Source organism: Schistocerca gregaria, chromosome 5, assembly GCF_023897955.1.
Source record: "Schistocerca gregaria isolate iqSchGreg1 chromosome 5, iqSchGreg1.2, whole genome shotgun sequence".
Lineage (NCBI taxonomy): Eukaryota > Metazoa > Arthropoda > Insecta > Orthoptera > Acrididae > Schistocerca > Schistocerca gregaria.
In genome coordinates, this window is record NC_064924.1 from 62,544,476 (window position 1) to 62,557,914 (window position 13,439).

Genomic DNA, 13,439 nt, shown 5'->3' on the forward strand with positions numbered 1-13,439 from the left:
GTTCCAAGTCCTCTGCTGTCTCTGACAGAATTACCATGTCATCGGCGAACCTCGAAGTTTTTATTTCTTCTCCATGGATTTTAATACCTACTCCGAATTTTTCTTTTGTTTCCTTTACTGCTTGCTCAATATACAGATTGAATAACATCGGGGATAGGCTACAACCCTGTCTCACTCCCTTCCCAACCATTGTGTCTCTTTCATGTCCCTCGACACTTGTAACTGCCACCTGGTTTCTGTACAAACTGAAAATAGCCGTTCGCTCCCTATATTTTACCCCTGCCACCATCAGAATTTGAAAGAGAGTATTCCAGTCAACATTGTCAAAACTTTCTCTAAGTCTATAAATGCTTCAAATGTAGGTTTGCCTTTCCTTAATCTGTTTTCTAAGATAATTCGTAGGGTCAGTATTGCCTCACATGCTGCAATATTTCTACGGAATCCAAACTGATCTTCCCCAAGGTCGGCTTCTACCAGTTTTTCCATTCGTCTGTAAAGAATTCGCGTTAGTATTTTGCAGCCGTGAGTTATTAAACATAGTTCGGTAATTTTCACATCCGTCAGCACCTGCTTTCTTTGGTATTGGAATTATTATATTCTTCTTGGAGTCTGAGGGTATTTCGCCTGTCTCATAAAAATGTAAAAAAACATCTCGTTCTTCATGATAACTCAAGGCCTCACAGAAGTCTGCGCACCCGAGATGAGCTCACAGAACTTCATTGGACTGCTCTTCCTCATTCACCCTGCAGTCCATATTCCGCTCCTTTCGACTTCCATCTGTTTGGGCCAATGAAGAATGCACTCTGCAAGAAGCAGTAGTTGGATGATGGGGAGGTTATTGATGTTGCAAGCCGTTGGCTCCGACGTCGACCATTTGGGTGGTACCAAGCGACCATACAGGCTCTCTCAGAGAGGAGGCGTAAGGCCGTCCCATTGAACGGAGGTCATGCTGAAAAATAGGGTTTACTAACCTAAAGAATTGGAAATAATACGGTGTATTGGAATCCCGAATAAAACCAACCTGCTTTCAGAAAAAAAACGCAATGCATTACTTACTGAACACCTTCAGATGGATGTAGGTTGGTTTAGTTATGCAGAGGTGAGGAGGTTTGCACAGGATAGAGCAGCGTGGAGAGTCGCGCCAAATCAGTCTTGAGGCTGAAGGCCACAAAAAACGATATGACAAGATGATCAAAATTATTACAGTATCTGTACTATACAGCGTTTAGTCGACTCTAACTATGTGAGGCAGTGACCGCAATTTCCCGCATTTGCCGTGGTTACACAAAGGGTGATGAAAAGTTATATGTAATACTGCAACTCTTGGGTTCACGCAGGAGGGAGAAGCAACACATTTCGCACACGTGACTTCTCTGAAATTCCCCTGTGACGCGCTGAGTCACGCCCACAGACACGTGCGCCCAAAGCTGTTCTCTTCTGTCCCGTCATGCTGACTCGCTTTTCTCGTAGCCTGAGAGTAGCTCTGCCAGCGGCTGAGAAACACGTGTCCGCTGCGTCTGAAACTTCTTGCGGTGGCGAAGGCATTTCTTACGCTCCCTACTGTGCACGTTACTAGGTCAGAGGTCCGCAAGACCGCGCCGTGTTTAGTCATCAGCTGTTACACTCTCCGCGATAAGAGCCTGACACTCCCCCACGTGACGACCGAGTTATCTGACGGCAGCAGCCGATATCCCAGTCAGCACTCGGCACTCACCTGTGAACGTAGCTCAGTGCCTGTTACAATGGAGCACCAGCAGAGGAATCAGCTCAAGGACGGCTCGGTGGCAGTCGGCCGCAGGTAGGACGCCAGTTGAATACACTGTGCTTTGCTACGTGTTACGTTCTAAGCAGACCATGTTACTTCAGTTCAGTGGTCCTCAAACCTTTTCGCTCAAGAGCCAATACGGACAGCATGCCATTCGGAACACTTCGTGTCAACTGCTCGCTGTTTCAGATTGCAGCTAGCCTTAGCGACCCCCAAATTTGTGACACTGCACTTGCCCAGCGAAATGTTGTTATGTTGTCTGCGTGAGCGGATGATTAATTGATTAGTAACAGAGACTGTGCTTACGTTTAAATGCACTATGCGACAAAAAACACGATGTTCATTATGTTTTATGACAGTTTTCTTCTGCTCATTTTGTTGCACTACCACAGCGGTAATTAATTTAACCTTGCTTGCTACAAATAAATAGCGCATTTGAAAATGACCATCTCTGTTAAGTGCATTTACGAATCGGTCTTACTCCCGTGTCAAAGTGCATGCCATACCAGCTGGTCGGTACGAGTCACGCACTCTCGTGTCTTGTCAGTACTGGAAGACGTATAACGACACATTCCCTTTCTCATATCCTCTAACCCGAAGGTCCAAGTAATGAGCGTTCCAGCTCTGATCCGTGACGGTCGGTGGTAGAAGGTGGGGTTCTCAAAACGTTTTCATTAGGTTTCCATAAAATTTTGACATAAAACATTTTCTAAAAAATGGTTCAAATGGCTCTGAGCACTGTGGGACTTAACATTTGTGGTCATCAGTCCCTTAGAACTACTTCAACCTAACTAACCTAAGGATATAACACACGCCCATGCCCGAGGTAGGATTCGAACCTGCGACCGTAGCGGTCACGCGGTTCCAGACTGACGCGACTAGAACCGCACGGCCACACCGGCCGGCGCATTTTCTAAGTCATATTATTAATATTATTAGCGAATGACCCCGTTGAAGAAAGATAAGCAGACGATTTTCAGTCTTTCTTAAGATTCTTCTTATTTTCTCAATATTTCATTTGCTCCCCGAAGGCCTTCTTTCTTCCTTTGATCCACGGTCGGTATGATTTTGGTTCCGTCTCTGGTGTAAAGTCCTACTTGTCAATTTTGCTTTTGAATGTATCCCTGTCTTATGTGTTTGTTTTGTCAGTTTTTGATTTTGTCAAAACCTTCTTAACTTCAATTACCCGATGTATTGATGCTTTAAGTAATGTCACATATTCCAATAGACGTTTAGTTAGTCTGTTTCCAGGTAATCTGTCTAACTGTCCATAGAACTTCATTCGTTTTTTTCTGACGTCAGTTACGATGTTTGATACTTTTGCTCTTGGCTCGATGTTTGGCAGTCTGTATCCATCCGTATCGTGGTCATAGAATTTTTATAATAATCTTTCTCTCTACTTTCTTAATTTCTTGTAAATCTAATTTTCGATTCAATGAGACTTTTTCACTTGTATGTGTGACTGTCGGTTGTAATTCCCTTATTATTGCCCTTTCACTTCTACTTTTACAAAGTAAAGTTATTTTCCTACTCCATAAATCACCATTACGGTGGAACCAGTGCCTCTGCTGTTAACAGAGATACAAAAATGGGCGGTAGGTAAGAAAGGTTGACCACCCCTGCTCTAACCTTCCAGTGGCCGCGCTGCTTACCTCTCTGACCTTAATGTTAGCTGCCAACTATCTTTGTCCAATACTGAATCGACCAACATCAGCTCAAGTTATCTTAAAATATCACTCCACGTAAGTATTTTTCTTTGTTACTGATAGCAAAACTAGCAAAAACACCTCGTAGCCGCGGCGAGTGGCCGCACGGTCTAAGACGCCAGATCACGGATTGCGCTACCCCTCCCGCCGGAGGTTCAAGTCCTTCCTCGGGCATGGATGTGTGTGTTGTTCTTAGCATAAGTTAGTTTAAATTAGTCTAAGTAGTGTGTAAGTCTAGGAACCGATGACCTCAGCAGTTTGGTCCCTTAGAATTTGAACATTTTTTACACCTCTTAATGTTAGTAATCTAACATAATTTGCATACTTTCACTCTCTGATGTCATACGGAATAATATTTTGAGGTAACTCAATATTTAGAGAAAAAGGTATTCACTGCTCAAAAGAAAGTGGTTAGAATAATGGTTCAAATGACTCTGAGCACTATGGGACTTAACATCTCAGGTCATCAGTCCCCTAGAACTTAGAACTAGTTAAATCTAACAAACCTAAGGACAACACACATATTCAGGCTCGCGGCAGCCTTCGACCCTGCGACCGTAGCAGTCGCGCGGTTCCGGACTGAAGCGCCTAGAACCGCTCGGCCACCGCAGCCGGCGTTAGACTAATGTGTGGGGTTTATAGTCGCACAGCTTGTAGGCATCTTTTTAAAAGATTGGAAATTCTTACAACAGCCTCACAGTACATTTACTCACTGATGAAATTTGTTCTCAACAACATGGACCAGATTAAAAACAACAGTTACATTCATGATTATAATACCAGAAAAAAGAAACACTTACACTATCCTTTACTCAACCTATATGTGACACAGAAAGGCGTAAAATATGCTGCTATAAAAATTTTCGACAAATTACCAGATGAAATAAAATGTCTGACAGACAGCAGTAATAGCTTCAAAAATAAATTGAAATCATATCTCCTTAACAACTCCTAATATACCATAGATGAATTCTTGAATAGGAATAAATAAATCTAGAAATATAGTATATGCATTTTGTGTCATTTAAGGGAATGGGTAAATAATAGAAATATTAATCCTTAACTCTGTTTTGTAATATATATATATATATATATATATATATATATATATATATATATATATATATATATATATATCAAAAAATCTTGTTTTATATGTGAAATTCTTGTGCCCTTGACACGTTCCATATCATAACGGCTACCGTACCGTGCGATTGATCAATGGAACACGCAACCAACTAACTAACTAAGTTTTTGGATTCGGCATTTAGTTGCTGGATGCGTGTTATAAACTGCCGCTGAGAACCGTGGGCCGCAAGAATACTTTATTTGGGCCACACCCTACCCGCGGGCCGCAGTTTGACCACTCGTCAAACTCTCTGCTGTCCGCGAACATTTTAAAACTCTGAAAGGAGCACGCGAATAAAAATAAAGTTATTGGGCAATCATGACAGGGTACAGCATGTGTATGGTGTAACTTACATAGAGAAATTGGTTTATTCTCGACGAGATATAGGCTTTACTGTTTTGTTTGCGATACTATAAGCCTGTATATCGGATACTGATAGCTGTTTATCGTGGTCAAAGTTCTCCACACTGAGCCACCTGAACACGCCTCCCTATCAGAGATAGTGTCTGAATCATTCTGCATTTTTAAGCACTGTACCTACATGGGTTGGACAAAAATACGGAAACACGGCGAGAATGCATGCTCCAACATAAATGCAGATGATAGATAATCCCGCAGGTTGTGCTGCTGTAGTCGGTCACGAATGGCATCTGTGCAATGTCCCCAATACGTTGCAAACTATCAGGTGTGGTCAAAACAGTGTTCTGTGTAGTCTTGAGTGCATTATGTCGCAGGTGAATGACTTAGGACGTGGAGAAATTGTTGATGCCCGTATTGGTGGATGCTCCAGTAACCAAGGTCGCCGAGGCGTTTCGACTTTCAAGAAGTAACGTACCGTATCGAATATTTATACTGCGTAAGGGGGAAGCGGGCAAACACCATCCGCCATGTCGCAACGTGGACGAAAGTGCATGTTGAGTGATCGTGACAAACGGTTGATGAAAATGGTTGTGACGTAAAATGAGAGGACTACAGCTGCAAAAGTTACTACAGAGCTGAACGTCAGTGTTGCAAATGCCCGTAACAGGGAAACGTATTGCCCAAACCATAAACCTGAAGTATGGAGCAATAGGAAAACGTGATTCGGAGGGTGAGTCTTGTTACACACCGTTTCCAGTTTCTAGCTGTGTTTACGTCGAAAGAGTGAAAGACGGCTGAGTTCGTTGATGGTTTGGATAACCATATCATGGTATTCCAGGGGTCCCATAGTTACTCTGCAGGGTTGCAATCCTGTTAAAGATTATGTGACCATTCTGGCTGATAGCGTCCATCCCATGGTACAATGTTTGTTCCCCAATAGTGACACTGTTTACGAAGGCAACACGGTCCCCATAGCTCGCATAGTCCAGCCCTCTTTTCAGGGCTAGTCTGATTTTCATGCCATAGGCTACGCGAGCGGAAGGCCTGCCACTAATGAGCAGACAGTAATCTTAATGTGATTCGCGAACTATCTCAATATAATTTTGTTTACCAGGGAGGCAATAACAAATCATCTGTCTTTTTGGGCCGGTCAGAGTGGCCGAGTGGTTATAGGCGCTACAGTCGCAAGTTCGATTCCTGCCTCAGGCATGGATGTGTGTGATGTCCTTAGGTTAGTTAGGTTTAAGTAGTTCTGAGTTCCAAGGGACTGATGACCTCAGCAGTTAAGTCCCATAGTGCTCAGAGCCATTTGAACCATTTTTGTCTTTTCGGAAACATCATTGAAGTAGCAAATGAGGCACAGTGTCCGCAAATATGAAGTACATAATTATTGTACGTCAGACAATTCCACTGCTAATCTGCAATACACACAAGAAGAGTATAATCCAACTCCAAAGACCAATGAGCAATCTGTAATTAAAAAAAGAAACTGTAAACAGTCCACATCATATTAATGTAAAGGTAAGTAGTTATTCACAAGCAGCGCAAAAGACTAAGTTAGCAGCACATAAATTTTGGTTAAATAATGAAATTAGGCAACAGTATCGAAAGCAAAATCTTGGTTAAATGATGAAATGAGGCAACAGCATCCAAAAGAACATAAACTTTAAAACCTGCAGCTAGCAACTTAACTGGTCGATCATACAGTTGTATGTCACATGATAGGTGTAGCAGACCAGATAGTAAAGAAAAACAGCAACGGAATAACAGCAGACACAAGGGGAAAAAAAGTTCTAATGAAACAACAGCTGCAGAAAAACTCACACATAGAATTACACAATCAGGAAAATCCGATACACTTTACCCAAACAAGATCCAGTTGCAAAAGACGGTTAATATTTATTCTTACTCACGTGATAAACAGCGTCGAAGTAACAACTGATGAAGAATGATTGCAAATATTAATTATACCACTACATAGTTACAATTAATGCAGTTTCATCACGTAGCTACACGATCCTTCAAAACTGAAGGACGGATTACAAAGATTGTCGGTTAGAATCGGCACGATCAGGTGCTGCACAGCATAATTTTCCATAACGGCGCGATGCAAGATTTCCAGAGAGCATTGTACACAAGAGAGCAGTCAGTATCAGATGGAAGATAGGTGTTCAGCAACTGTCTCGTAGCTAGCTTTGCCTTCAAGATCTCCGGATTTGCACACTTGGGTTTTTTCTCTTGTGGAGGTTGCATTAAAAAATGTATCTCTAATATATGAATTAAAACAACAATTTGAAAATGATATGTTTGGTATTTACAGTGATTAGCCTCGACGGTAGAAAATGCCATTCGTAGTATCTACTTTACAAACATTGATGCTTATTGTTATGGGTGGCTCAATGGTCGGGTGCCCCGATTGGAAGGCGACTTGCGTGTCCTACTCTATCCAATATATCAAACCTACGGCTTAACGTAGACTCTCAACGACGTATTTTTCCTGGCGACTCCTCACATTGTCGATAGGTTTTTCTTTTTTTTCTTCTAGCTACACACATTTGAACACTTTACATGCTCCCCTTTTTTAAACTATTTATTATTATGTCTTACATAATGCTGAAAATAGTAGTATCAATTTCTTGTTACATCCTGTCATAGTTTACGATGCTGCTGTCCTGTTTTCTAGACGTGCTGAAGAACCTGTTTTGTTTACCACAGCTGCTTTAACTATTACACACGTATTCTAGTGATTTTATTTTATTTTACACTGAAAACACAAAGTTTAAGCAGTCATTTTGTGTGTTAATGTAGTTAACAGCAAAGATATGACAAGTAAAACGAGTTTTAGATCATTTCTAAATCGTTCAGTTATTCAAATGTACCAGCTTCGTTGTTTGCCCTGCAAATTCGTTACGAAGAAAGCCGTGAAACTGGTAAATTGCTTAGGAAATGTGTGGAAAAAGAATCGTAAATCGTATGAAATATGTAAACCATGAAATTCAGTCCAAATTGGTCGAGCAGTTGTTGCTAAACTACTTCCTCGTAGCTGTTGTTTTCATCAGTTTTAGGGTTTTGTGGTCTTTTGTTTTCGGAACGATTCGGAACATTTAGGTATGCAGACGTCTAGACTCTACACCAAACGAAATCCGACCATGCTGCTGAAAGTGCTGGCATATCAGCAATATTTTATCTCCAAATACCTTTTCAGTTCAATGTGACGTTGTCTAGATAAAGAGAAGTATTTGCCCCGAAGTTCAGTCGTTTGCTACAAAGCAGTAATTCAAGGAAATCAGCTGTTATCTTTCCCGTGTTAAGGAATATGCGTCGTTAGAGTGTCGCTGGATACGTAGAATGTGTAATATAGATACCCTGTTTGCCCGCCGTAGGACAGAGCATCTAATTGTTGCTATGAAAAAATTTATATCGCATTTTGAATCGAGTACGTGGAGTGAAAAATTACGTGCTTTTAATGGTACTAGGTGATCATCATTTTGTCTGTGTATGTTCGCTTAATCGCAAGATATAGAAAGTCTTCTCATTCAATTCTTAAATGCCTGATTTCGGATTTCGTGGTTAAGGTGTTACAATTTACATCAGTATTTTGTTCCTTTCGATTAATAGTATCAGGATGAGGAAGTTAAAATCATCTGTACTAAGCGCATTCCCGGAAATGACGTGATTTCCTTCAATTATGAAATACCGACAACTTCAGCGCTTTCTTACCTTAAGAACAGATAACAGATGATAGCTTACTAGCGGAAACCTGAAACAGCGACGTTTCCACCGAACCGAAATTTGGTTTCAGCGGATTTTCTTCATACCAGTGACAGACCAACTTTTGTAAAAAGGATCTTGCTGACGATTTTCAGGTGTGTAGGGTAGAGTTATGTCTGATGACATAACCATAACTTTAGCAAAATACATCACTTTAAACTAAATGCAAGAAAATTTAGCGGTGGGGCAAATCGGGTTATAGGCTACAAACTACGCTGCAACTACATTTAAATTTAATTCACAGTGATTACCCACTGTTGCCAGCTACGAATATCGAAACTACACTACTGGCCATTAAAATTGCTACACCAAGAAGAAATGCAGGTGATGTACGGGTATTCAATGGACAAATATATTATACTAGAACTGACATGTGATTACATTTTCACATAATTTGGGTGCATAGATCCTGAGAAATCAGTACCCAGAACAACCACCTCTAGCCGTAATAACGGCCTTGATAAGTCTGGGCATTGAGTCGAACAGAGCTTCGATGGCGTGTACAAGTACAGCTGCCCATGCAGCTTCAACACGATACCACAGTTCATCAAAAGTAGTGACTGGGGTATTGTGACCAGCCAGTTGCTTGGCCACCATTGACCAGATGTTTTCAATTGGTGAGACATCTGGAGAATGTGCTGGCCAGGGCAGCAGTCGAACATTATCTGTATCCAGAAAGGCCCCTACAGGATCTGCAACATGCGGTCCTACTGAAATGTAGGGTTTCGTAGGGATCGAATGAAGGGTAGAGCCACGGGTCGTAACACATCTGAAATGTAACGGCAACTGTTCAAAGTGCCGTCATTGTGAACAAGAGGTGACCGAGACCTGTAACCAATGGTACCCCATACCATCACGCCGGGTGATACGCCAGTATGGCGATGACGAATACACGCTTCCAATGTGCGTTCACTGCGATGTCGCCAAACACGGATGCGACCATCATTATGCTGTAAACAGAACCTGGATTCATCCGAAAAAATGACGTTTTGCAATTCGTGCACCCAGGTTCGTCGTTGAGTACACCATCGCAGGAGCTCCTGTCTGTGATGCAGCGTCAAGAGTAACCGCAGCCATGGTCTCCGAGCTGATAGTCCATGTTAAGCGTCGTCGAACTGTTCGTGCAGATGGTTGTTGTCTTTCATACGTCTCAATCTGTTGACTCATGGATCGAGACGTGGCTACACCATCCGTTACAGCCATGCGGATAAGATGCCTGTCATCTCGACTACTTGTGACACGAGGCCGTTGGGATCCAGCACGGCGTTCCGTATTACCGTCCTGAACCCACCGATTCCGTATTCTGCTAACACTCATTGGATCTAGACCAACGCGAGCAGCAATGTCGCAATTGCGATAGGCTACAATCCGACCTTTATCAAAGTCGGAAACGTGATGGTACGCATTTCTCCTCCTTACACCAGGCATCACAACAACGTTTCACCAGGCAACGCCGGTCAACCGCTGTTTGTGTATGAGAAATCGGTTGGAAACCTTCCTCATGTCAGCACGTTGTAGGTGTCGCCACCGGCGCCAACCTTGTGTGAATGCTTTGAAAAGCTAATCATTTGCATATCACAACATTTTCTTCCTGTCGCTTAAATTTCGCGTCTGTAGCACGTCATCTTCGTATAGGAGCAATTTTAATGGCCAGTAGTGTAGTTCGTGGAACGTGTCATAAATTCCAAACTAAGAGTACAAGAGCTATATGGAAAGCAATGCCCGTCTCCAAGTCATGACGGAAATACGTAATTGAGGAACGGAATATTTAGTACACTGACTCACACAGTAGATTAGAAAGAATCAAGCAGCGATAACGGGAAGGTTAACAGTGCTCTTCCTTCGCAATGAGCAGTTCATAATCAGTTTGCAACTGAAAATGAAATTCCACTGGTCCAATTTGATTGTACTCAGGGCTACTGTGTTTTGGTTTCCTTGAACGTGGCGCAAGAATTAACTCCGAGAGGTTTTGTCAAACATAGACAAAGCTTAGGCAGGCGATACCAAACAAGCGTCAGGGAAAACTTAAGGCAAAAGTTTTGTTTCTTCACGACACCGCACGTCCACACAAGGTCAATAGCATCCGAGAGTTCCTTCGGGGTTTTGGTGGTGGTGGGGAGGGGTGGGGAGTTTTATCGCCCACCATATAGCTCGGATTTGACGCCGAGCGACTACCACCTCTTCCCAGCAACGTAGACACGGCTCGCTGCACAACGCTTTGATACTGATGCCGAGCTGCATAACGGTATAAACCAATGGTTGCAATCACTGGCGGCAGATTTCTACAGAGACGGTATTGAAAAACCTGTGCCACCGTAGGCTAAGTGCCTGAATTTGAACGGAGAATATATAGCAAAGTAGCTCAAAACTGTAAATAGCTTTAAACTGTATAGAGGGTGAAAAGCACTTAAACCGACAAACTCTGGGAGGTTGTAGGTGGCATCAAAACAAATATTTTTCCCTAATGTCAATTTTTCCTATGAGGGCTATTTAAACCGGTAGAGGAAGATTCCTCTGGCGGCAAATTAATTAAACCAAAAAACACTTTTCCATTTTTTATGACCAAGAGACAACACATTTACATAACCCAATTTCAATTACAGTAGATTTTCAAAAATTCCTCCATTGACACGAACAAAGGTTACACCGTCGGATCATGTTCTGTCTGACATGGGCAAAAACCCCAGGAGTATCGTGAATTGTTCCTGCTTCTGCTATCATCCGGACAACCAGATCCTCTCCTGATGCAACAGGAGTTGCGTAAACTAGGTTGCGCATCTCTTCCCACACAAAAAAGTTCAGAGGGGACATATCTGGAGATCGAGCAGGCCACGGTAGAGGACCACCTCTGCCAATCCACGTTTCTGGGAACCGTCGGCCCAGGAATCGACGCACACGACGACTGAAATGTGCCGGCGCCCCGTCATGTTGGAACCACATGCGTTGTCTTGTAGGGAGCGGGACGTCTTCCAGCAATTCTGGCAATGCTCTGTCGAGGAAATTGTAATAGTGCCTGCCATTTAATGGCCTAGGTAGCAGATACGGCCCAATTAAACAGTCCCCAACAACACCGACCCACACATTAACGAAGAACCGCACTTGATGAGCGCTAATAACTGTGTGTTATCCTCATTCCAAACATGCGAATTGTGCATGTTGAAGACTCCATCACACCCGAACGTTGCTTCATCGGTAAACAACACAGAGGATGGAAATGTAGGCTACATTTCACACTGTTTCAGGTACCACTGCGAAACTGTGCTCTGGGTGGATAATCTACTGGTTCCAGGTTGTGGACACGCTGTAAGTGAAATGGAAGTAACAATTGCTCTCGAAGGACTGTTCGTACATTCGTCTGATTCGTCCCCATGTTAAGTGCAACTGCACGAGTGCTGATTGAGGGATCCGTTCCACATGCTGTAACACAGCTTCCTCAAATTGCAGCGTTCTTACCGTGCGACGGCGTCCCTGTCCAGGTGATCTGCTAAATGACCCGGTCTCACGCAGATGTTGGTACGCAGCAGCGAAGGTCGTATGATGCGGGATACGACGATTAAGATATTGTAAAATGTAAACTTTCACGGCCGGAACTGTCATGATTAATAAAATTCTTTTCCGGGCTATTATGCCGTGGTCTGATGGATTTCGCATTGTAATCCGACGTTTCGTCCCCATCTGCGGAGGACATCTTCAAGGGGGTTCAGAAACCCACGCACACGGATCGTTATCTACACCGGGATTCGAACCACCACCCACAGCAAAAGCGAGGCATAATAAAAACGTTGGCGGATAGAGCGAGGAACATCTGTGAACCTGGGCTACTGGATACGGAACTGGAACACCTCACTGATTCATTACTCAGGAATGGTTACTCGGCTGCTGAGATAAAAAGAGCGTTAAGACCGCCGCGTGAAAATTATAGCAATGCACAAGCGCTTGCAAAATCGAAAGTTTTCCTGCCTTTTATTAAGGACGTCACTGACCGCATTGGGAAAATATCGAAAAAACGGAATATCGCGGTGATTTACAAACCTACCCGGAAGATACAAGAACACCTGAGATTGGCTAAGGATGCTCGTAAACCGCTGGAAAAAGCAGGAATTTACAGGATCCCGTGTAGTTGTGGGGAGGTATATGTGGGTACCACAAAAAGAACGGTCAAAAAACGACTAGAAGTGCACAAGGGCAATTGTAGAAGGGGAGAGATTGATAGATCAGCTGTTGCGGAACACGCTTTGCAGTCAGGAGACCACCACATTTATTTTGATAGAACTCAAGTACTGGCAGCCACAAGCGGATATCATGAAAGGCTTTACAGAGAGGCTATAGAGATTATGAAACATCCCAGGAATTTTAATAGGAAGGAGGAGGGCGTGAAATTGAATGACATCTGGATGCCGGTGCTGAAGAAGATGTGTACCAGTCTTCCGCCATAGGATGATAGCAACAGCGGACGGCGGCAACCGACAACGGCCAATTGCGCTCGCGTATTCAAAACATGTGACGTCACGCCTATGCGCGGGAGCACGCGAAAACAAAAATTTGCTGCAGTCAGTAGTGAGACAGTGTGTGTTTCGGAAGTTAACAGAAGCCACGAATCCCCTTGAAGATGTCCTCCGCAGATGGGGACGAAACGTCGGATTACAATGCGAAATCCATCAGACCACGGCATAATAGCCCGGAAAAGAATTTTATTAATCATGATTAA

At 43.1% G+C, this 13,439-nt stretch overlaps 1 protein-coding gene across 1 annotated transcript in view; it reads left to right on the forward strand.

Annotated features, from left to right (window-relative positions):
* Positions 1-1,715: 1,715 nt before the first annotated feature.
* Positions 1,716-13,439, forward strand: part of LOC126273469 (1-acylglycerol-3-phosphate O-acyltransferase ABHD5-like) — a 228,430-nt gene continuing 216,706 nt past the window's right edge. The window contains exon 1 of the mRNA XM_049977031.1: positions 1,716-1,798. Within this exon, the coding sequence (XP_049832988.1) occupies positions 1,743-1,798 (56 nt within the window). The 5' untranslated portion in view covers positions 1,716-1,742. The remainder of the gene's footprint in view (positions 1,799-13,439) is intronic.